At 35.8% G+C, this 25,798-nt stretch overlaps 1 protein-coding gene across 1 annotated transcript in view; it reads left to right on the top strand.

Annotated features, from left to right (window-relative positions):
* Window positions 1-25,798, top strand: part of LOC136236895 (DDB1- and CUL4-associated factor 8-like) — a 50,471-nt gene that overhangs the window by 12,550 nt on the left and 12,123 nt on the right. The window contains exons 7-12 of the mRNA XM_066027127.1: window positions 17,200-17,230; window positions 18,176-18,220; window positions 18,513-18,579; window positions 18,731-18,785; window positions 21,041-21,093; window positions 25,293-25,423. Coding sequence (XP_065883199.1) covers window positions 17,200-17,230; window positions 18,176-18,220; window positions 18,513-18,579; window positions 18,731-18,785; window positions 21,041-21,093; window positions 25,293-25,423 — 382 coding nt within the window. The remainder of the gene's footprint in view (window positions 1-17,199; window positions 17,231-18,175; window positions 18,221-18,512; window positions 18,580-18,730; window positions 18,786-21,040; window positions 21,094-25,292; window positions 25,424-25,798) is intronic.

Raw genomic sequence — 25,798 nt, 5'->3', positions numbered from 1 at the left:
TAGGACTCAAGCATAGCTAAGGTGTACTTCATGACCTCATTAATAAGACCACCTCTTTATAGTGACCATGTCAAATAAGTCTCAATGAATCTGATGCTTTAATTTAATTTATTTATTGGTGCAGGTGTGTGTGTGTGTGTGTGTCTGTGTGTGTCTGTGTGTGTGTGTGTGTCTGTGTGTGTATTTGTTCCTTATTGTCTGTGAGGCGTGGTACATCACTAATGTGTATACTAGTCGAGGACTTGCCTGAGAGGAAATGTTCATTTCTAAAGATCATTTCTAAGTATGCCTCAGGAAATCATAACCAAGTAAATGACATCGAAAGGCTTTGCTGTTACTGTTTTCCTTTTTGTTTTTTTTGTGTGTGCGTGTGTGTGTGTGCGTGCGTGCGTGCGTGTGTGTGTGTGTGTGTGTGTGAAGGGTGTGTGTGTAAAGTGTAAAGGGTGTTTGTGCACACGTGCACACCATATCTCTCTGTATGTATAACATCAAGTAATACTAGCGAGCGTTTTGTATGAAACTTGATATATTTCCATTCTGTTTGTATATCTAATATTTCAGAATTTTGACAGTTCATACTTCTTACTTGGAATGCATCCCATGATAGTGCCGATAGTTTGATAGTTTCGGTGGATGTACCTTAGAGAACTGTGTTTTCCGTAACTGCAGCTGCCAGTGATTACTTTTCAAGTTCAACTAATTTGTCTGTTAATTGGTTGGAACATGGCATGCCATCTTAATGGCGACATGATGGTTTGTGGTTAATATTGATATTTCACAAACTCTAATATAACACCTACTAAAGGATAAAGATGTCTTTAGATATTGTTTATTGTCCCATAGTGGACCTTTTAGTGTAGGCAGCCTAAAGACATTTCAAGTATTTTCAAAGTGTATATTGACAATTTTTATACCTGTTTGTACCAGTTCCAGTAGCGGTAGCCACTTTGCTTACGACTGACCAGTGTAGGCAGCAGGACCCTAATTGACTAATTGTCAAAAATTTGTAATGAAGTGCAAACAGGATACGCTTCCATTCTCCCTGACAACTTGTTTGCTGTAAACACTGTCGTGTGTGGTAAAATATCTGTACTATTTGAATACATTGCAAATGATTTTGAGACTGTAAACTTATCTCCATGTCTTGTGCTATTGATGTTTTGCAAATATACATATTTGTGGTGATTCTGTGAATTACCTACATGCGTAGTGGGGACTTTCATAAAATTTGTATGGGTGACCATGGGGAGATAATTTTTGAATGGTTATATCTCAGTCAAGAAGGAAGATGTTGAACTCTAACCAGCAGGTATGGCTATAAGACATTATAATAAGTATGTACAAGCGGTTTTTAGCTGATTTTCAAAACAATGCTAGATTCCTATTCTTTTAGCTAATTTATAATCATACTACCTGGTTAGACCTTGATTCATTCGATCTTGGTTGAGATGTGGACGTTCAAAATTTTTCTCTCAATAGTCACCCATACAAAGTACCCACACTACAGCAGCCAATTTTATGTCTGTGACATAATTTCAGATAAGGCCCATTATAACTGAAATCATCATACACTACAATAGTATTGTGTAGTAGGGACCACAAAGGAGTAGGCGTGGCCCACGAAATAGCATCACTCAAAAACAGCCTTAATTTTCCCAGATGACGATGAGGCAGTGTTGGTTAGGTAAAACTAAGCCCAAACAAGCTTTCAGATCAACCCGAAATGCTTTCAACAAGTTGCTACGGAATTTTAAAAGATTATTTAACGGAATTTTCTACTGACTAACTGCCTGACTGACTGATGCCTCCAGACTAGCGTAACTCAATAACGACTAAAGCTACTGGGCCACTGGCTTGACTTTTTCACTGTTCGACGTTGCTTAGGCCCGACAGGTGCCTTTTGGCATACCACAGTACATACAATGCATTCTTCGTGGACTTACCAGTGTCCTCCTTTGTGTCCCATTCATCTTTGCTGACAGTGAAAAGTGTCAATTTGGTAGTAGCACGTGATGGCTTCCCTTCGTAACAGAAATCGTCCATATTTTTCATAGTGACTACTTCAATTGCAGAGGTGCTTTTCAAACAGTTTTTGATTCATACTGCTGTGTAACGGGTTGAACATAGTCAACAGCGAAGCGTAATGGATACTTCACTTTCAGACAATAATTTGTATAACTGGGGAACGCAGCTCCAACCCTTTCTTTTGGTATGCATGGGTTGCAGAGATGCTGTTCGAATAATTCTTGATTCATACTGCTGTGTAACGGGTTGGACATAGCTGACAACGAAGCGTAATGGAAACTTCACTTTTCAGACGATATAGCTAGGGCACACAGTGCCATTTCAAATGCAGTATGCGTGGGTTCGCCAATCATAATAATATTATTTACAAAAAGTTAACAAAGAAGGATTTCAAAAAATTTGGAATTTTCAACTAGAGTAGGGACCGTAGCACATCGATAAAAAGTATTGAAACAAGCTGGAATAGTGCACGATATTAAATCAATAAGAAGTGTTATATTCCTACTGTGCATTTACATTATGGTATCTTGGAGCACAGAAGGGATATAACACTTCTTATAGTTTTACTATGATTTAATATCGTGCACTACTCCAGCTCATTTCAGTACTTTTTATCGATGTGCTACGGTCCCTACTCTAGTTGAAAATTCCAAATTTTTCAAAATACTTGTACAGTATACATACATGTATGATGTTACACTGTCACATGACACCCAGGTTGTTACAATAAGTTAACATTTTCTCTGACACCACAACACCACAGCGGCCGTTTTTATTTATGTATTGTAATTCGGATAAGGCTCATTATACCATACACATGTTGGATGTGTGTTTCTTCTATATCTCCACCTTCATTCCTCCCTTCCTCCACTCCTCCCTCCTTCTCTAAGGACATTTTCACTCATCGTGGCTATCATCCTAACAACAATATTTGTGCAATATTTTCACAAATGATTTTACATCCTAGCTACGTACATACGTTAATTATCCTTCCATATCAATAAGATAGTTTTACAAAAAGAAGAGTTGTAATTGATAATCGTGTACGCACACTTCACTATTATTACACAGTGTCATTTAAGTCACTGTTTGTATAGCTAAAAGGCTCCCATTCACATCAGAAATGATCATTGTAATTTTCATTGCACTAGGACTGGTCAGAAGGCTATTATTATATAGAACTGTATACTATAAGCCTGTTAAAGTAGGGATTAAAGGTGGCATACAAAAAATGGCTACAAAAAACAACACCATTACATAATGATTGTGATATTGCTTGTGAGCAGAAATGGAAGTTAGTTACCAGGTGCTACATGCTTACCTTAGCAAAAGTAGGCATAACTTTGTTCCGGTATGAAAATACATTTTGTGTAGAAAGACTTTTGTGTTTGAAATATCACCCTTTGCTAGCTACCCATCCTTCCAGTTGTGATCGTAACTGTTGTGTGTGGGTGATAATTTATACAGTACAGATGTTTTCTGAATACAAAGAATTGATTCTCTTGGAATATATTTAGTAGCTAAGTTATTAGGTAATGTTTGGTACGTGTGTTGTTTTGACAACTACAAGATATTATGTGTTTGACAGAATTGTCAAATTCATCTGTTCCCATATCATTTTTTTTATTGTATTATAATGGCCATGTCCCCCATGCATCACCAAAACATTTACCTCATCAATACAGCCTCCTTTTTAGTATGGCCATATTGGTTGATCTATACGATTTAACATTTGATACTAACACGGCTTACACGGGTTGTGAGCATTTTTTTACCAATCATACACTACAGCATGTCACCTACTCAACCAAGAGGTGTTATTATCCTGTGTTCATGGTGTGTTTGGTAGCTTACCATAGGAAACAATTTGATTTGCTTTCTAGATCACCATGTCTGTAAGCCTTATTTACCATTCAGGGAGTACAGAATACTTCATGGTTGACCATCTTCACATCCCATATAACAGGCCCACTGCACCTTGTATATCTGTTTCTATGGCACCACGTACTCAAGTGGTTAATTGGGGGCTATAGTACAGCTAATTAGTACTAGTGGTAGTTTTAATAGTAATAGTAACAGTGAAATTTTAGATGTAACAGTTTAATCCTTCACACCAATTCTACATAACTTACTGTGCATACCAAACATTTAGTACACAATTGTATGTATGATTTTGTTATTCATCAATTTCTTCATAATTGGGGTTACACCTGCAACCGTTATCCAGTACAATAGATAACATCACAGCTAGCTTTATGAAACTATGACTGTTACATAACACTGTAATCATGAAATGAATAATGTGATGCGGTAGTTTAAAAATTTATATATTATATCAAAAGTATATAATAGAAACCAAGAGTGTTGAACGGTGTATTAACCCGTGATTAATGATTGCGTAAAGTAACACGGATATCTCAGTAATTGTTTGTTTACGCGAAATGGTAATTTGAAATGCGTACATGGTAACGGATCTTTGTTTGCCAGTTTTCCATGTTATTTAACCAAGTATTCAACAGTTATTGTACAAAGAAAGTGCAGTAAGGACCCAAGATAACTTCAGCTTGCTAAAACAGCGGTTGCACAAACGAGTGTGTTGCCACACCTTCAGGGATTCACTTGGCAGTGTTAGAACTTTCACATTAGCCAACACTATCCTGGTTTAGTGGCCGAATTGGGATAAACACAGCAACCCTTAATGGCAATGAAAACGAACAATTATTGAAATATCCATGTTACTTTATGCAACCATTAACCACAGGATGATACACCCGTTCGATACTCTGGTTTCTATTATATACTCTTGATTATATATTTAAAGCAGTTATCATTGTTCCTGGTGTGATAAATATAACATGGTTCTTTAAATTGTTTAACATTACCCATGCAATTAAATGTTGTTTTTTTTTAAATAAAAAAACTAGTTTCTGCTCTTTATTATGTACGTTTTTAATGTACAGTTAATTGTTAACAAGTTGACTTTGTAAAATAGTGACCACCAGAAAAGGACACCTTGAAAGTGATGAAGACACTGATTCTTATACAAATATATAAATATGGGTTTATTAAATTATTGACAATTATGGAGGTTACAGTTGACCATGTACACAACATTTCTAAGTTGCTGAGATTGGCCAAGTACTCTTTTATGGGGTAAGACCATGGGCAAAGCTGAGTGCTGTATTAGTCTTGGACCTTGCCACAAGAGATTTACCTTTTGCATTACTAGGTAAATTGCCTTCGTTGTTATTATTGTACTTTCTATATGTCTTTTTCAGAGCATTCAGTTGAGGACTCAAAATGCTACAAATCCTCTGTGATGGACATCTGTCACCTTCTCAGCAAAAAACCGACTTGTTCGCACAAGCATGCGTATTGAGAAAAACAAAATTAAAAGTAACTCATAAAATTACGCATCTACAGAAAAATAATATGCAAGTTTTTGTTGGGCCATTGCTCGAAGAAGGGAGACCGAAACCGATTAAAACCATACACCATCTTATTCGCCTGCTCATGGAGAGTTCGAAAATTATTGGTTCATTTCTGTAGCCCCAATGCTATGCGTGTCACGTGCATTGTGGTAAACATAAACAAGATTGTCATCATTTCTTCTAGTAAACCACCTTCATACCCATATGTGCAAGTGACTACAGGGCTAACACTATACCTTGGCTGATGTGCTAATCCATGGTGAACATTTTAAGCCAAAGTGCAACATTGTAGACTAATGCTATTGGAAGTTATGGCTGTGAATGTAAGTGCCTGTAGTTTATTTTCAGTATAGTTGCTGTACAAATCAATTATCTTGCTCTTCCTACTGTCTAGTGCTTTAATTCCAAAACTACTCACCACAGAAGGCTGAAACTTTGGTGATCCATTCCGTGGACACTGCAGACAATGCTGAGAAAACAAAATAAATTCTGAAATTGTGCGAACAACTCGGGTTTTTGCTGAGACAGTCACATGTGCAGACTGTACACAGAAAAATGTGCTGGAATTATTCAAATGACTTTTCCACAATAAGCATTCGCTAGTTATGGGGGGAAAAAAGCAACGTAGCTGTGTTAACGTTTCTGCCTTTATCCTTCTGTATTTTCTCTGTGGTTATGTTCTCACAGGAACTTGACTAAGCATGTGTGACAGTAAGAATATATCTTACTATGGATTCTGGTCATGTCCTAATTGATGGTATAATGATTAACCCAGCCTGAGCATCCTTCTGAGAATTAGTCACAGTTGTTAGTGTTTGCTAAGTGACAAATTGTAAAATATGTAGTTACTCTTTTGATAGGTGAAAGCTTTCATGGAAGTAGTTAAGTAATTTGACTTCACACACACACATGTGCACTACACACACACACACACATACACACAACAAACACACATAACACTACTGGTATACCCAGACTATACACCTGGTGCACAAAAGTGTTACCTTACAGCTGAGTGCTCATTTAACATTGATATTGTCAAAAAAGATTTATGTAGACAAGATTATAGACAAGTAGTTAATGCTTATTCACCATAATGGTTATAAAACATTAGATTTATGTCTGCTTTTTGCTTACAAAGTACATGGTAATATACTATATATGGTATAGTGAAAAGTACTTGTACTTTATTATGATTAAAGTATCTGGTAAAGGCAGAGCCTGTATACCAGAAGGCCTTATAAAGGTCTAAGATGTTTACATTAACTGCACTAAGTATGTTTGAAAAGTAGGAGAAAGAAGAAAAAATCCATACACCATCTTATTCGCACTTGACTTGAGTACTGTCAGAATGTGTATACTTGTAGTTCCTGTACTTGGATAACTTAAAAGTACTTGTAAACCACTTGTTAGTAAACATCTTTTCAGCTCTAAATGTTTAACTAACTAAATGCACAATTAGTGACATAGGAAGTTGATGTAGTTGTTTGGCATCATTAAACACTGCCTGATGGTCATTTGGGCACATTTTGCTATTGGGAACTACCTGACCTATAGTGTAGTGAGTTGAAACTGCTGACGTGAAGCCTGGCAACTGTGTGAAATGATAAGTGTCATCCAAACAGTTCTTGGCTACAGCATAAAGGGCTTCAATTAGAAAAAGTTAACCTTATTGAAGTTGTTATTCATAACCTAATTGACAGAGTTGCTAGGGCAAATGTCTCTGAATATAACTAATATAAACAACAGGACATGTCAAATGTCACTGCTTCCTATTCTCACATTAGTGGTGATTTTTGTAACCTAGTTTAGTTATACTGCCATGTGGCGTGTTATGGTTTTGTAAACCATGACCAGGGCCGTCAGAATGAAAGTGGTAAGGCTCAGTCTAAGAGGGTCTAAGGGCATGCTCCCAGTTTTGAGAATTACTGCTATTTGGAGGCAATTTTGGGCTGTAGTAATATGTGCAAGGTGCTCCTGTTAACTACCTGACACTGAATCAAAGTCAAAGCTAATTACATGCAATAATTATTTTTAGAGGCACTTAATTCGTACAAAGATGACATGAAGCAAGAGGACATTTTAAGCACTATGTAGCTTTAATTGCATAGTTCCACTAGGTATTTCACGTGAGCCTCAATAGACCCAATACAATTCTAGCGAATGGTAGGATTGAATGGGGTTTACTGGATAATCGAATTGGGTTTAGTGTAAGTTTTAAGATAGTACATTTGGTTTTTTAATGGTTTATGGTGATATTAGCAATGTCATATATATCGTGCGCAATTACTTCAGCCCTTCGCACACCATACGAAGCAGCAATAAACAATGCGTGGTAACTCCTGTCATAAGCTAAGTGTTCCTTAGCACATTATAAATGAACCATTTGTATAATATATTTTAGCAGCGTGTAAAACGTGTCCGCCCTCCTCTGACATTAAGCTCTAAAATGAAGCCATTCTGAGTGAAACGCAAGTGTTGTTTCTGTCAATTATTGTTCACTAGTTTAGTCTTGGCTTCATCAAGTTTGAATGTTTTTTTATTTCAGCTAGTCAAAAAGTGGCCACTAATCTTGACACCCTTGGTCATCACTTATGTATCCTATAGGCTTCATCTTATGTCATTTAGCATGTCAACAATTCATCCCTGTGCATAGCAATCTTATTTAGTAAGACCATTGTTACAAAGCTACTTATACAGAATGTATATATACATATATACCACACCTGTGGTTGAGATCAAAAGCGCTGTGCCATGGTATATAACTGATATACCATGGCAAACTGTGGTATATAACTGATATACCACGCTTTGTGGCTACGCTTACCATATATGGTGTAACTTCACATCTTCCGTGAAATCCTTACCTAATAACAATCGCCTAAAATCAACCAACAATTATTCACCTGAGCAATTTTCGATGAACTTTGTCTCCTTCACTAACTCCTGTCTCCTTCAAAATTGTGAGTAGATCGATGGGCGTGGCACTGCTATAGAGTCTAAAACACCTAATCCATTAAGGATTTCAAGTCTCTAATACTGACAAGCGCCTAGAATCGTTCACCTGAGCAAGGAGGATTTTCGATAAACTCTTGTCTCCTTCACTAATCGCGAGTAGATGGACGTGGCACTGCTAAAGAATCTAAAACGTCTGATCCATCAAGGATGTCTACTCAACAGGTGCTGTATCACTATATCTTGCTATCTATAATCATTTCATCTACTGGGATGTAGAATATAACAGTTATAACACGATTACTTTGGATATGACAAAAATATGGAATTGAAATTGTCTAAATCTTAGACAATTGAAAGATATTATTGTATTGCGGTATTGTTGGTTGGAGGTCTTTGCTCTCAATTGTATAGTGCATGTGCGTTACATTGCTTTTAGTCACCAGGGAAGGGTTTTTGTGGACACAAAATTTATTGCAGTTTCATGGAGTTCATGCTTAGCTTGCTTCAACCATCAACCCATGTCACAGCTACAATTTAATATATAAGTTTTCCCAGACAACAGTTTTACACTAATTTGGAATTTCCTGTCATTGGTAACATACAGTTGACAAGATAACATCAGAAAATATCTATTGCTTTTATTGTGGAAGAATTCACTGTACCTGATTAGGCAGGCTGTCTTGCTAGCATCATTGCCTTGTTACCTTGGAATTTAATATCTTAGCAACTTTGTAAGTATGCATGCTGTCCTCAGTGAGCATATTTTTTGTGTTTAAAACCCCTTCAAATGATTTAATCGTACTTGGCTTTGCTATGGCCGCTGCTTTCAAGGGGGGGGGGGGGGGGGTTGCATGATAATATATTATATTAACAATATTCATTCGTTGAAGTGGAATTATCCTTTAGGCTAGGTGTTTATATATTTCAAGTCTAATGATATTGTGACTGCTGTATTAGAGAAAATTATAAACAGTATCTGAATGGGCTGAAATGAACTTGTTGAATTTTATGTTAACATTTTGTTACATCTCACACAAGTAACTACACACACACACACACACACACACCTGGGTGATTACAGCTTAGGAACATATTGAAGCCACTGCAAGAAAATATTACACTTTTCCATGAAATGAAGAACAACGTGTGACACATTAAAATGTTAGTCTGTAGCAAGCTGTCTCCTACTAGCGTGAATATCTTATTATTTTATATAGTAATTTCTTCCACGTCATTAAAGTAGTTGTAGAAGTTGTGGAACAGTTCAGAAGTTAAAGAGAAAACACCAAAAGTGTAATACAATAAAATATCTTTCGACTGAAATATAATTTATCCATAGGCTATGCATATGTTGTGTACAGTACCATCCAAGCGCAATGTTGTTTCTCGCAAGTGTGTGTGTGATTAAAAAACTCACTAATTAAAGGGTGTCATCTTGTATGTCTGTTTCCATGGCATTGCGTACTCAAACAGTTAATTAGGGAATTAATTAGTACCAGTAGTAGTTTAAATTCTACGTAACTTAATGTACATTTGGTATATGATTGTATGGTTTTGTTTTTCATCAATTTCTTCATAATTGGGGTCACACCTGCAACCGTTATCCAGTACAATAGATAACATCATAGCTAGCTTTATGAAACTGTAACTGTTACATAACACTGTAATCATGAAATTAATGAGGCAATGCGGTAGTTAAGAAATTTCTATTATATCTTGTGTTTCTTCATAACAATTATCATTGTTCCTGGTGTGATAAATATAACACGGTTCTTTAAAATTGTTTAACATTAGCTACCCATGCAATTAAATGTTTGTTTGTTTTTAAAAATAAACTACAAATACTCAGCTGGCAGTGATGCAAACCAGACAGTTGGCCTAATGACTAGCTGAGTTACAGCAAATTCTTATACAAATACATAAATATGGAAATTATGCAAATATTCTTATATAAATACATAAATATGGAAATTATACAAATATTCTTATACAAATACATAAATATGGAAATTATACAAATATTCTTATACAAATACATAAATATGAAAATTATACAAATATTCTTATACAAATACATAAATTTGGAAATTATACAAACATTCTTATACAAATACATAAATATGGAAATTATACAAAAATTCTTATACAAATACATAAATATGGAAATTACAGTTGAATTAAATTACAGGCAATTATGGAAGTTACATACAGTTGATTATGTGCATGACATTTTTAAGTTACTAAGAGTAGCCAAACTAATTCTAGTTTTTTATGTGGGTAAGACCACGGGCAAAGCTGAGTTCTGTATTAGTCTTGGACCTTGCCACAAGAGATTTAATTTTTGCATAGCTAAGTAAACTGCCTTCATTGTTATATTGTACTTTCTAGTTGTCTTTTTTGGAGCATTCAGTTGAGGACTCAAAATGCTACAAATCCTCTGTGATGGACATATGGGCAGAACAATGTGCAGGAATTATTCAAATAACCTTTCCACAATAAGCATTCACTGGTTACGAAAAAAAAAACAGCATGGCTGTGTGCGTTGTGTTTTCTTTGTGGTTATGTTCTCACAGGATCTTGACTAAGCATGTGTGACAGCAAAAACATATCTTACTTGGATTCTGGTCATGTCGTAATTGGATTATGATTAACCTGAGCATCCTTCTAAGAATTAGTCACAGTTTGCCAAGTGACAAATTTGTAAAATGTGATTAACCTGAGCATCCTTCTGAGAATTAGTCACAGTTTGCCAATTGACAAATTTGTAAAATATGTGGTTACTCTTTTGTCAGGTGAAAGCACACACACACACACACACACACACACACACACACACACACACACACACGTGCGCGCGCACACAACACAGCACATATACAACACACACACATAACACAACACACAAAGCAAAGCAAAAAAGCAAAACCTTCAGCTGCCATTGGTCACACCTACCCAGTGAACCAGCACTGGAACTGGGGAAGCAAATGCCAACTGTTCATGTCTCACACAGCAGGTGAAGGTCCAGGTGGGACTTCAGGTGCCCACATCTTCACCTGTGGGACATGGTATAACCTCCTGCGGGTTACTAGTCCTGCCCCTGGAGGATTTGCCTGCGCTGACTCCTGGCACCTGAGTAGTGCACAGGTGTTAATACCAGGTACCCATTGATGTTACAGCTGGGTGGGCTGCTTCCCCAGTTGACACCAGGCCACTAGGTCCCCATTTAAACAGCTACATACCTGGTGCACAAAAGTGTTCCCTTACAACTATTTCCATTGTGAAGGGAATATAGTAGGGGAAAGGCAAATACTACAAATGCTCAGACACTGGTTAAGGAAGTGGTAAACTGCTTTATGGCCTACTCATATCATAGAGCTATGGCTATAACCATATACCTAGTGTGCAGGTGTATGTGTCAGACATGTGTCCAAGTATGTACAAGAGTAATTATACTTAAGTACAAATTTGAAAGTACTTGTATTTTTGTTTCTCAAACTAAATTCTTTGCTAAGTACTTGAGTAATTAAAGTAATTATAAGTATGTGCGTATTTATAATTTTGTACATAATGAAATATGGTTGGAAAATTAATTCATGAAGTTCTTACCCCACACCTATGAAAAGTTTGGTACTGGGTTTTGCCACCAGGTTCACTTAGCTAGTATAATTAATGGTGCCACTGGTGATGGTATCTAAAGTGTTTGCTTAAAAAAATAAAAGCAGAATTTCTTATTAGTTTTCAAATGAGTGTGTATCATTCACAGGTTCCAATTGAGTGATCATTAATTTTAACATCAATATTGTCAGAAAAGATTTCTGTAGACTAACAGACAAAAGATTTAAATAAGTAGTTAATTCTGTGGACTAAAACATGACAAAGAATACAGTAATATTTGGTACAGCAAAGAGTACTTGTATTTGACTTAAACACTGTCAGAATATGCTTTTGTTTTCCCTTTTATTCAACTGTACTAGTAATTCAAAACTACTTACGTATACTTGGACCCCTATCTGGCTGGTATGTGTGAATGTTTAACCAGTGGCACTGTAACCTGACAGGAAGTATTCAATGATATGATATAGTTGTTTGGCATCATTAAACACTGTCTGATGGTCACTTGGACACATTTGGCTATTGGGCAGACATGGGGCCAAGTACATGTAATTAAGTAGTAAAGTACAAGTACGTCTGAGTTTGCCAAGTACAAGTACAGATACTCCAGCTGAAATTAGGAGAGTATTTAAGTAAAGTATAAGTACATCTTACTGTAGCTAAATAATATAGTATATTTACTGTATTATACTAAATAATAACTTGAGAAGTAAACTGCACCTTCATTCTCATTGTACATTCACTGTGTATAAACTAGAGTACAATGTTTACAATGCTTAATATACTTAAAAGTACTTTAACCCTTAAAGGCACATGAGCCACTATAGTGGCAATATAAAAAAAATGCACGGAAAATGCATGATGTTAACTGTTTCATAACAGAAAGTGTTGCATACTTACAGATATCAATAATAAAACAGTTACTACTGTTTCTCCTTGTGTTTCACGGTCTTCTTTGTCAGGTTTCAGTTGAAAACCTGTCCTCAATCTGCAATAATTACCATCAGCTCACTTGAACGCTTCGCTTGTGAAGTTGACAACAAGACAACTAATCTTGAGGGACTTGCTGAAAGTAACGCTGTATTAACAGTGCCACAGTGCATATCAACTTGTAGATCGAGAGAAACACCTTCCACACGACTAGAGTCCACAGCATTTACAAACCTCAAAGATATCTTCTCTAAAACATTACGCGAATTTACACTCCTGTGTTTAAACTGTCATAACTTGGCAAAAGAGTGTCAGAATCAGTAAAACTTGTATACCATTTTATTCTTTGTGATGTCAGCATTCCGAACTCTTAATTCCAAGTCAGTGTGACCTTCTGTATACGAGTTATCGATCGATCAATAACAATAGCCACTATAGTAGCTTGTGCGGATGTGGTGCATGCATTTTGTAAACTTTTATGTGGCTCTTAAATATTTGGCAAAATACTTGTAGAAGTACAAGTGGTATTTAAGAAAGTATTTAAGTAAAGTACAAGTACTTTCAATAAAAAAACTTGTACTTAAGTATAAGTACTCATGTACTTAGTCCCATGTCTGCTATTGGGTACCACCTTACCTATGGCATAACGTGTTGAAAGTGCTGACATGAAGCCTGGCAAGTGTGTGAAATGAAAATTGTCATTCAAACAGTTCTTGGCTACAGCATAAAGGACTTCAATTAGAAAAAAATTACCTTATCGAAGTTGTTATTCATAACCTAATTGACAAGAGTTGCTAGTGCAAATGTCTCTAAATATGACTAATATAAATAACAGAACATGTCAAATGTCACTGCTTCCTATTCCCACACATTAGTGGTGATTTTTGTAACCAAGTTTGGTTATACTGTCATGTGGCGTGTTATACTTTTGTAAACATTTGTGTCATGACCAGGGCCGTCAGAGTAAAAGTGAAAGTGGTAAGGCTCAGTCTAAAAGGGTCTGAGGGCATGCCCCCAGTTTTGAGATATACTGCTATTTGGAGGCAATTTTGGGCTGTAGTAAGGTGCTCCTGTTAACTATCTGACAATCATTCAATAATAAAACTGGACACTGATCAAAAAGCACCTCCATAATACTATTTAACTCTTACACCTTACCATAGAGTAGTTTATTAATGAGATACAATATAAAGAATATTTCCAAGGTACGTAACTATAAAGGGAAACAAAGTCAAAGCTAAACATAACGATAATTACTTTTAGAGGCGCATAATACATGCGGAGTTGACATGAAGCAATTCTGAGAGAAAGGCAAGTTAGATAAGTGCTGTTTCTGTCAATTGTTGCCATTAAATAAATGTTAAGTATTGCATGTTCACTATGTTTAGTTTTCGCTTCATCAAATTTGACAGTTTTTTTTTTTGTTTTTTTTAAAATTTCAGCTGTTGGTTGATGTCTTAGCTCTCAATTGTTTAGTGCATTGTTTGTAGTCACCAGAGAAGGTTTTTGTGAACACAAAATTTATTGCAGTTTCGTGGAGTTCATGCTTAGCTTGCTTCAACCATCAACCCATGTCACAGCTACAAATTAATATAAAGTTTTCCTAGCCAACAGTTTTACAGTAATTTGGAATTTCCTGTCGTTAATAACTTATGGTTGACAGGATAACGTCAGAAAATATTTGTTGCTTATACTGTCACTGTAACTCAGTTAGATCATCAGGCCGGCTGTCTGGTTTGCATCACTGCCTTGTTACCTTGGAATTTCATATCTTTGAAACTTTGTTAGTATGTATGCATGTCCTTTTTGTGTAGTGTTAAAACAAGATTGTCAAACGACTTCATTACACATGTTACGTGACTTGTAGATTTGCCATGTCCGCTGCTTTCAAGGGAGACTTGCATGATGCTACAGTACTCTATATTAATGGTAGTGAAATTTTCTTTAGGCTAGGGGGATCAATTTTTGTGTGCAAGAGTTTGTAATTTAGTATTCAATGAAGTGTGTGACAAATACATTGCATTAATCAACACCTCTGTCTGTCCTTTAGATTACAGACACTTACCCCTTATTTTAGCAGTTTATATTAAATAGTAAATAGTTGAAACTTGTATAAAGAAGTTACCGTTTAACAGATTAATTTTCAAAAGGAAGAGCAGCTGGTAAAATTAATTTATTTCAAATGCTCAAACGTCGTGAGTAGCACCAGGAGAACAAATGGTAGTGCACATTTAGATAGTGACCACACGTACCTAATATATATACAGTGATAAGGGGATATCATGTCTACAAAAAACATGGACCACTATACTAGGAGACTTTTTTTCTTGCAGACATGAAATGATTAGAGTGCAAATCATTACACATGGCTATTCACACAAGGAAGGAGATTTTGAGTAACTTTAGGATCCGATTATTTACTAGTGATTGGCTTGAAATAGCAATCCAAAGCCGTAATGCAATAACTTGCTTGTGCCTACTACTACTATATGTGTGAACTCTTGTTGCAGATGTGTGTAACTGTTGAGCTATAGTTAGAATGGTGTACATGTGTTAAAGCTTTTTGAGTAGTTAAATGTTTGTAGAACCATTGCTCTTTGAATAATTTGACTCTTTCCCATTATATAGTAGTAGTTGTAATGTTGAGTTCATTGGTCAATCATGAGTGACCATGAGAGAAATAAGAGGACATGACTGAAGAAGTATAGAATAGCCAAGAAACAGAAAAATCTTTTTGTATGAACTAATTACACGGTGGTGTTCATTAGGCCTATTGTATGATATTGTGACTGCTGTATTAGAGAAAATGTTAGTTGTCGTATGAATGGTAGAAAATAGATGTGGTAACCGCTTGAGTTTTTCATCAACATTTGTTATCTCACATACACAAGTAACCACACACACACACCTGGGTGATTACAGCTTATGAACATATCGAAGCCACTTCAAGAAAATATTACACCTTTTCCATGAAACGAAGAGGAACAACTAATTACATTAAGATGTTAGTCTGTAGCAAGCTGTCTCGTACTAGGGTGAATATCTGATTTAGTTTATTTATCATTAAAGTAGTTGAAGTCGTGGAACAGTTCAGAAGTTAAAGAGAAAACACTGAAATTAATTGTATGTAATACAATAAATATCTTTCAACTGAAATATAGTTCACCCATAGGCTCTGCATGTGTCATTTGTATTGTTCATGTTTGTGGAGATTTATAACCATGTGTTGGGTGATCTTTATTACATTTATTGATATTTCTTTTGAAACCCCATGTTCACAGAAAGTGTATTCTCTCTTGTCAGCTACTTAACAACCAAGATTAGGAAATTTAGATCAGATTGTATGTTTGTTGTTGTGGCCTAAGTAGAAATGCTCTAGGGTAACTTAATTGTAATGATATCATAATAACCATTCACATATGGTTAGAGTTGCTGATGCAAGACTTAGCTATTGACAATACCGGATTGTCAACATTTGCCTGAGGGAGAAAACATATGTATTCTATCGATTGCAGTAACAGTCTATTCTTAGGGATATATATATGCTTACCTTATCTTTTAGCAATCAACAGTTCATAGCTATAGGGTACAATGGTAAACCTGTTGTAAATGTCATGAAGTGCATCATAGCCTTGTGGGTTGTTTGTATGGTCACTCTAATGAGGGGATCTCATGGTTTCTAAGTGAAATTTACTATTCCTTCCTAGTATAATAATTATTATTATGTATTGTTGCTAAGCACTTCTGCACAGAATCTGCCACATCTATTACATGTGGGTACCTGTTATTGAGTGACAACATGTAGGAGATATTGTATTGTGTTACTGCTTGTGTAAAATTGTGAATTGACTTATTGGGGGGGACGAGGAACATACACATTGTATTATTATTACTTGGAATTTTGATAAGTGATCATCTGATATGCGTTATGTACACGTGTGGCATGATGTGTGTGGTGTGTTTGTGTATGTAGAGGCTGTACAAATGCACACACACACACACACACACACACACACACACACACACACACACACACACACACACACACACACACACACACACACACACACACACACACACACACACACACGTATACGATACACACCTGTGAGAGAGGAAGACTTTCCACTCTGTGTTGTACATGTAAGGGATCTTTATGCATGACTTCTATAATTCAAAGTGTATGTATGTAAATACAAATTATGTACGTGTTGTATTAGGAATTCATTTCTTTTCATTGTAGCATATATGACAGGAGGATGGCATCAGCAGAAGTGAGTTGTACAGGATATTATTATTTATCATGATTTTTATTGCTAATGAAGAAAGTACATAAGTCATAGGTCAGGTGGAAATTGAGAATTGATTGGATCCATTATTTCATATCCTCACTATACCTTCCACAGAATGATACGGGCTATATAGAATTGATATGAATATGTTATAAATGTGTAATGACAGGTTTCAGAATACAATGTGTGTACTTGAATACTAATACGCAACAAGAGAATTGTGTCATTATCCCAATTGGGACCTACAAAGAAGGCTACCGTACAGCAGGAAATATTGACGAATTAAAATTTGATGAATCGTCAAAGTTTTCTTTCATCAAAATTTCCTGTTGTACAGTACTAGCCTGAGTGTGTAGCAGGGAGTCAGAAACATGTTCTAAAGTGTTGAATACATTATGTATATGTAATTAGTCAAGCCATCTGCCTTTCTTCATTCTTAATTTTACAGGAATGCCAGCCTTCAGTACACTTTAACCAAGTGTTTTGTATGTGGCTAATTTTGTCTGCCCGTCTGTCTGTCTGTCTATCTCTATATCCCCTCGGGCACTTTTAGTTGTTGGATATTGGAACTTGTTCAAATAAAACAGATCATTGGAACAAAAGTGATTTTGTCTTTTACAATTTGTGTGCATTGTGTGACATGTGCGCTAAGTGAAGATGAAATAGCTAAGAAAAACATACTAGTTGTGTGAGCTTCTAGCAATAGGCAAATAAAAAGTATTAGCAACTTACAGCATGTACACACAAGCACGTACACTACACACCACATGCATGATGCAGGAAACAAGATCAGCAGGTGTGTCATATATAAACGATAGAAAAATTCATAGAAATACTTATTCACTAAGAAACTTCCTGTTGTTGCTACTGTATTGCTAGTCATCACCAGTTCTTGTACATGTTTGTGCTTTTTTTGCTTCACTGCAGTCTCCCAAGATGACACCTGTCAAGACATTCTGTCCTGACCACTTAGTATGTGAATTTGTGTGTGTGTAGTACGTGCACACGTGTGTGTAGTGTGTGGTCACATGTCTGTGTGCATTTGTAGTATGTGTGTGTGTAGTGTGCTTGTGCATACGTGCATGCGTGTTTGTGTGCGTTTCTAGTGAGTGTGTGTGTGTGTGCGTGCGTGCGTGTGTGTGTGTGTGTGTGTGTGTGTGTGTGTGTGTGTGTGTGTGTGTGTGTGTGTGTGTGTGTGTGTGTGTGTGTGTGTGTGTGTGTGTGCAGTGGTATGTGTGGGTTATTTCTGTTTTATTTACAATAGAAAGAAGCAACAGATGAACTATTAAAGGCCAACATTACCTGCCTTGTTTACTCTCATGATGGCACAGGTAAAACTTTTCTGCTATCAATTTAGTATTGTTGGAAGGGATATAATAATTCTTGTGAGCATGTATGTTAGTGTGTGTCTAAATATTACAAATTTACATACACACATAACACAGTATGCATTTTACTCAGTTATGTACTGTTGTCTTGTAGAGTTGCTGTGTAGTTACAATGATGAAGACATTTACTTGTTTGATGCCAATCACAGGTAGTAATGCTATACTGTACACTGTGCTAGGCTCAGTCATGGTAGTTACTACTGAAATAGTGCAGCTGCCTTCTGCTCACAGTACAAGCAAGGTTGGGTCAGTAGACCATCCTAGCTTGTCAGTAATACTGATCTGGTTTCAATTCAACCCTGACTATTATTGTTGTACAGGACTTTCACCATCAGAAATCTGTTTGCTGTGATTATTATTTGTGCTCAGTAATGTTTGTCATCTGTAACTGTATATGGAGCTGTAATGAAATTTACAACATGGTTGTTTCTTCTTAGTACATCCTTAATTTGTGTATCTGATGAGTTCAGAATTACTATGGGACTTCTTTCCGTGTTCATAATCAACACTGCATGACTCAAGATTAGCTCTAAGAATTATGTGTACATCCTGTATGTAGGTATCACCACAGGAATTTATTCTCTGGTGATTATTTCCCAGTTTATCATATTCTGTACTCAAAAAATATGTATCACCAAAACAAAAGAACATGATTATTCATTGTGTATCTGCTGCACAGGTGTAGAACTTTGCTTGACAAATCTGAAACAATTTCATCGTCAACATGTTTCCCACTGATTGCGTTTTTGGTTATTCACCTACTGTTCTCAGCATTCATCTGATTGAGCAACTTCGTCTTTGCAAATAAAAGAACTTACTGTATAGGCTCTTGACGAAAATTTATCACTGCTGAAATGATCAAAGCCATTTGAAGTTTTCCGTACCTTTTATGTTGGCAATGTGAGATTAAATGAGATAGCATAGCATATGATAAATATTGCTGTTTCCCTGCGGCATGGAACAGTAGTTATAAGTACAAGGATATTTGGTAAAGTTTAGTAGTATCAAGTAAAGATTTTGAATGTGTAGGTTTGCCGTAACTTTCCCAGCCGACCTTCACCTGTTTGTTATTTCTACAAACAGCATTTCTGTGTACTTTAGTTTTGAGCACTAGAGATTCACTTCTTCAAACAGTGTATTTTAATATGGACATGTATTTTAATATGGACATGTACTTTGGAAGAGGAAGTGTTTTGTTGATAAAGAAAGGTTTTGTATTTAACTTGTTAAATAACTACGTAATATAGCTCTCACAACCAAATTTAGGTATTTTTTTCTTTTTTAAAGGTGATTAAGTGTTGATATCCTTGATGTAGTTATTGTATTGTTTCAGTTTGTTGTTTTACAGAGCGGTAACAACAGTTTGAAGCCCATGTATATAGGAAGTATGATTAGGCATAGATCATAATTTTTTTGTAACTCCATATTTGAATATCCACTGATTTATAGGTTCTCATAAGATTCAATCACACTGAAACTTTATAGGTCACTGCAATCACCCGTTTGCATTGGTCCGTGTTTTTTTTTTTACATCTGTATACCAGACCTTCTCAGTACAAGGTGACCAGCTTCCATTTTTTTCATATGTATGTGACATTAGACTTTCATGTTGTTGCTTAAAATAGTTAGTAAATATATGACTTGAAATCATTGTAAATACACTATTGTTTAAGTAACCCAAAATGTTACTAATTATATCTATGGGAATGTGTACCTGTGTGTAATTACTATGTAATTGTTATGTTATTGGTACAGTTTGTAGGTTACTATATCCATATTTGTGACCATATTTTTGATAATCGTCGATCTATACACCACAGCCATGCCTCTGATTTGCTCAGGCTGTTTTTCACGAGTGGATTTCTAGAGATGTGTGTGCCAGCCACTGGGAACACTCTGGCACCTTGTAATGCCACCGACCAGCTGAAACACAAGACTAGAGACATACAGTAACAGCCTTAGACATACGGTTGCCCAGCTATTTTCTACATATTTCTTCAATTTTCTGTGGCACAGGTGGTCTTGAGAGCCCAATATTAAGGCTGGAGATACCACATGACCCATTCAGACATTTTATATTGATTAATTACCCACCCACCACCCCCACAGTGACATGTTTGTGTTACAGATACCATTGTGAAAAAAGATGCTCATACTTTATTATCAATAGCTAGCTTGCTACGGATTGAAGTGAAATAAACACTCTAGTCAGCTGCATTCATGGTGGAAATTTCAAACTCCTAGCTTTTGACCTTCCCAAGCTATACTGGATTGAAATGTTTAAAATCGCATATTTCACAATCCATTGATGTGTATAGATCGACGGTTTTCCGTCACATTTGTCGTCACTCCCATAGTGCATTGTTTAGTGGAGGTATTACCTTTTGTGTGTTCCTTTGTACAGTTCTGGTAGCAATTACATTTCAAAGTATACCGGCCACAGAAACAGTGCTACTGGTAAGGAAATTGTAACTGACAATTGTATTATAAAATACTTCCTGTGTTTGTCGAGTCAATTGTGTATACTTGGAATAGTGAAAAAGTGTAGATTAGTTGGTTAAATACAGTAATTAAACCTGTTGGTATTTCACCATGGACTTCTCTTCTGTGAAATCTGTTTTCTGATTCTAAAAAGTTGACCACTGACTCAGGTACATAACAGCTAAGGAATTGTACCAGTGTTGGATATACTAAAGACCAGACATGGGTCAAGCCTTAAGCACTTGTGCTTATAAGCACTTTGAGCAATTGTTTTGAAGTGCTTACAAGTATTTGCTACTGTGCAGCATTTGTGCTTGTGCTGGTACTTAATTACTTATAATGTTTCGAAGTGTTTATAAGCACTTTATAAAGCACTTTAAAGCACAAAAGCTGCCAGCTCTTATCAGAAGTCTTTGATTTAATGAGCTTCTCATTTAACAACCAAAAGGTACTATCAAGTGCTAATAATTGTTCTATCAGGTGTACCTGTTTAGGCTTAATGAGAGGTGCAGATTGAAAGATGAAACTTTTTACGGATTGATGTTCGTGTGTTGTAACAATGAAACAATACTTAAAATAATAGGTGCATGACTGCAGCATCATTATATAAATTGTTTGTTAATAAAGTAATTAAGTAATTATATCAAGTACTTTTATATTGCTTCACTTTTTACTTAATGCATTTACAAAATTGTAGCATTTGTACTTAATCATTTTAACAGGTGCTTGAAAAGTGTTTCAAGCCCTTGACCCAAGTGCTTGACCCATGTCTGGTCCAGACGTCAAATAGAAAGTTAAAGCATGCAATTGAAATTCAATATATGTGATCATTCAGTGACTTGGACTGTTGTGTGAAACTTCACACCCGTGATGTCTTTGGTATTTGTCAATTGTTAATGTTGTCATGGTGTTGTGTTTCACAATGTAATAGATCCAATTACAACCAATGTAAAAATTTGGACTCATATGAATGAAATAATAATGACCTGAAGTTCACATAAAGAACGCAAATGATGTATAAGGGTTATCTTTTAAAATACATAGATGTTATAACAGATGTTATAGTAGTTGTATTGAAATTTTATTGGGGTCTAATAGTGTGGTCTCGGTAACAAGGTAACAAGGCTACACTGAGGTCATGCAAGTGGCCTTAGCTATACTTTGGACTAAAGCTATGCAATAATGAAAATAATTTCACGATTAAAATCAAATCACAATAATTTTGGTTTAAATGGTGCTATCCTTCATTGCATCCTTCCATCCCAGAACTTCACTCTGTGTCTTTTAAAATACAAAAGAACTACTTACCTCTTCGCCTTCTTCCTTCACTTATCAATACAGAAAAGGCCATAATTCAGTCATAGTTCATCATATTATCTTTCTCTGGGTGTCATCTTGTTCGTCACGTGATGGCAAATCAGTTGATATATAAATTAGGGCTGAGCGATACTACCGTTTTAGCGATATATCGCGATATTTTGAAAGTATCGATAACGCGATATTTTGTTATTAACTATTGTGATACCATGCCTGTACATTACTGTCATTAAAAATCCATTTGTTATGCAGTACTTGGCTAAGAATCCTTGGAAATGACAAAGTCCACCCATCTGGTTTCCCCTGCAGAGAGGTGTGAACACCATAACAACCTCAAAACATGTGTTACAATAACTGTTACTGTAAACAAGGATGATAGTGGCTAGTTTGCTATCACCTATAAGGACTTCCTGCAGGAATGCTGAGCAATATGCTATGTAGCACCAGCTGTGATTGACTTATTTGTAAGTATCGTGAACTATTCAGTATCGTGAATAGTGGCTTTAGTATCGATCGTGATACTAAAATGGCAGTATCGCTCAGCCCTAATATAAATATCATGTGATTGACAAAATGGCCACCTAGAACACTAATGATGCAGACGTGAAAGGAAACAAAATGCTTCAATGCTTCGTAGCGGGTGAGTTCCTTGTTGTTTGTTAAAAGTTTATATACTGTTACAAAGGGTAGACCTTCTCAAGTAAGAAAATTTCTATTTCTAAGAGATTGGATAAACACTTTGCGAGATATTCCTGTTTAAAACGACGTATGTATAATGGCAAAAGTATTGTGCATATTTTATTCGTGTTTTATTAAATTCAGTTTTCTGGATTATGCAGGTTTTAAGAGTTAAACTTAGACCTTTCTGATAGGATCATCTTTCTGCTGTTGATACATATGTGGTATAGGATAATACCATTGCCAATTCACTACTGGCCTGCTTGAACTCCTTAACAAACATCCAGCAACAATTAGGTATAGCAATGCATTCATGTTTAAGAGCCACGATTTCCAAGTGGTTTAATGTAAACTGATGAACCTGTTTGTCGTGTGCATATTGAGTTATTTGTGGAGAGTTTCTTCTTAAATTTGTGTATCAGAGGTGGTGTGCGTGTTTGAGTGTTTAGATTTATTAATGCATATTTAAATCTGTCAAGTTATCTAATAGTATTAATTAACACCTTCTATTCAATTACCCTAATACAACACACAGTAGACTGCCATTTTGTACTGGGAATTTTAAAGTTAGTGTGACTGAAAATACCCTTGTACTAAAGCAAGTTCTTTAAGTAAAAGTAAATGAAATACTCATACTCTGTTGAGATATTCTGCTTTACGATGGTTTTTGCAATAGAGAGCTCAATGCTTTGTGCCTTTAAAACATGAAGCTTTACATATGTGCAGAGATTTTCATGGAACAAAACTTGCACGAATTTTGCAAGTAATGGCAATTTCATGAAGTGTGATTTTGAATATGTGTGAGGTGTTATACTGTCACCATTGAGTTGTGACAACAACACATTGTCTTGCTGTAAAACTAAAGAATGTGGAGATTATTTTTACACATTTTCATGAAAGTCTAGTCCCTTGGAAATTGTAGCCTACACGATAGTGACCGTATGGGCAACAGTCTGTGCAATGATCGTCTACAATACAAAAGTGTTTCTTAAGAGAGTTGCAAAGGTATTCACTGCATGTACCAGATGGATTAGGTCACTTCCACAGTATGTAATGCTACACAATTTTGTGGTTATGCAATATTCCAGTGAAATGTTTTTTATGTGTGTGGTGTCCCATTGTTTTGTGGCAGGAAATGGCGTCTGGGTTGTGGTCGAAATTGAAAATGTCTTGTGCAACATTGTTGAGTTGTGGCATATCCCTGCCCTCTTGCTCACAACTCAGTAATGTGCGTACAGTACGCCATATTTAGCATAACAACATTATCCACTGGCTTCTTAAGGTGAGTTGTTGCAACAGATAAATTATATTTAGTACCCATTTTTTAGCGAATGGATAGCTACGATAAGAAAGACCATATATGGTGAGCCTTAGAAGGGTTTACATTAGGTCCTTGAATACAGTACATATGGTACACTCACAAATTTACTTGGAAACTACAGAACTGTGATCTGCTTGCATAATGCATATGCGTTTTATGTAATTTTGTGTCATAAAAATCATAACATGTGACGTAAAGTTCCATGAAACAGCTGTAGATTAAATAATACCATGATGCATCCCTAATGACAATAGTGCATGACACATAATTTAGTATGCATGCTTAGTTAACTATATTCACACATTAAACATGTAAAAGTGTTTATGAGTGGGTAGTAATCTTATGTAATCATCCATTTTCAACACATGATGGAGCAATTTCTTCACAGATGAAAACTATTTTTAGCACATTATTACATACACTTGTTGATGACAAGGCACATTTTTATTGGTGTTGAAATACTTAGGTAATTAGTATGATTACACATAGACATCTACCTACGATCTCACCTGACATCATACTATAATCAAATAGTAATGGGACTTCGTAAAATTACTGTCTTCGGTATTTATTTATTTTTTTAATTTTGTTGGGGACAAAAATCAGTGGTTTTATGGTAACCCATATGTTTCATTATATGAGTGGGATGTGAAGCCAACTTAGTCAACATAATTGTTAGGCTATGTATGTGATAGAAAACCTTAGACAGGATATGCCTGTGTACACCCTATTTGTTAACTGTCCATACTGCTGTGATATGTGTGTATAAGGCTTAGTAGGGTATTCTCCTATCTCTCTTGTGGGATGTGTAGTGTACTTGTGTATTTATTAATTATTTGAGACGTATTACTGTTCACAGTTAAAGGTGTCAATTTCTATGGACCAAAAAGTGAATACGTTGTTAGTGGGAGTGACTGTGGAAATGTGTTTCTCTGGGACAAGAAAAGTACAGATATTGTGCAATGTGTTCTTGGGGACCATGAAGGAGTGGTAAGAATTGTGTGTGTGTGTGTGTGTGTGTTTGTGTGTACTGCAATGTACATGTACATATTTACGTGTCTAAAGTAAGGCAATGATGAAGCTTGTTTATTCTGTTCGATGATCATTAAACCATTTCCTGTAAAGAATTTCCCAATCATTATGTGCATACTGCACATGTATAGCCAACAGCCATATATTGCAGCAGTTAAACAATTTCAGATTTATAAGGACAAAACAATGGTTGCATCATTATTATGTTCAGTCTGTAAAGCAGGTGTTAGAGATCTATTGATCTCTAAAGTAATTCATTCAGTAGATAATTCTTCCTTGAGAATTCATCGGACTGTTGCCACACACAAGCTACAAGATGATGCTCTATGATAT

The sequence above is a fragment of the Dysidea avara genome, chromosome 1, assembly GCF_963678975.1.
Source record: "Dysidea avara chromosome 1, odDysAvar1.4, whole genome shotgun sequence".
NCBI classification, from domain to species: domain Eukaryota; kingdom Metazoa; phylum Porifera; class Demospongiae; order Dictyoceratida; family Dysideidae; genus Dysidea; species Dysidea avara.
This window is presented reverse-complemented; position numbering and strand designations above follow the sequence as displayed.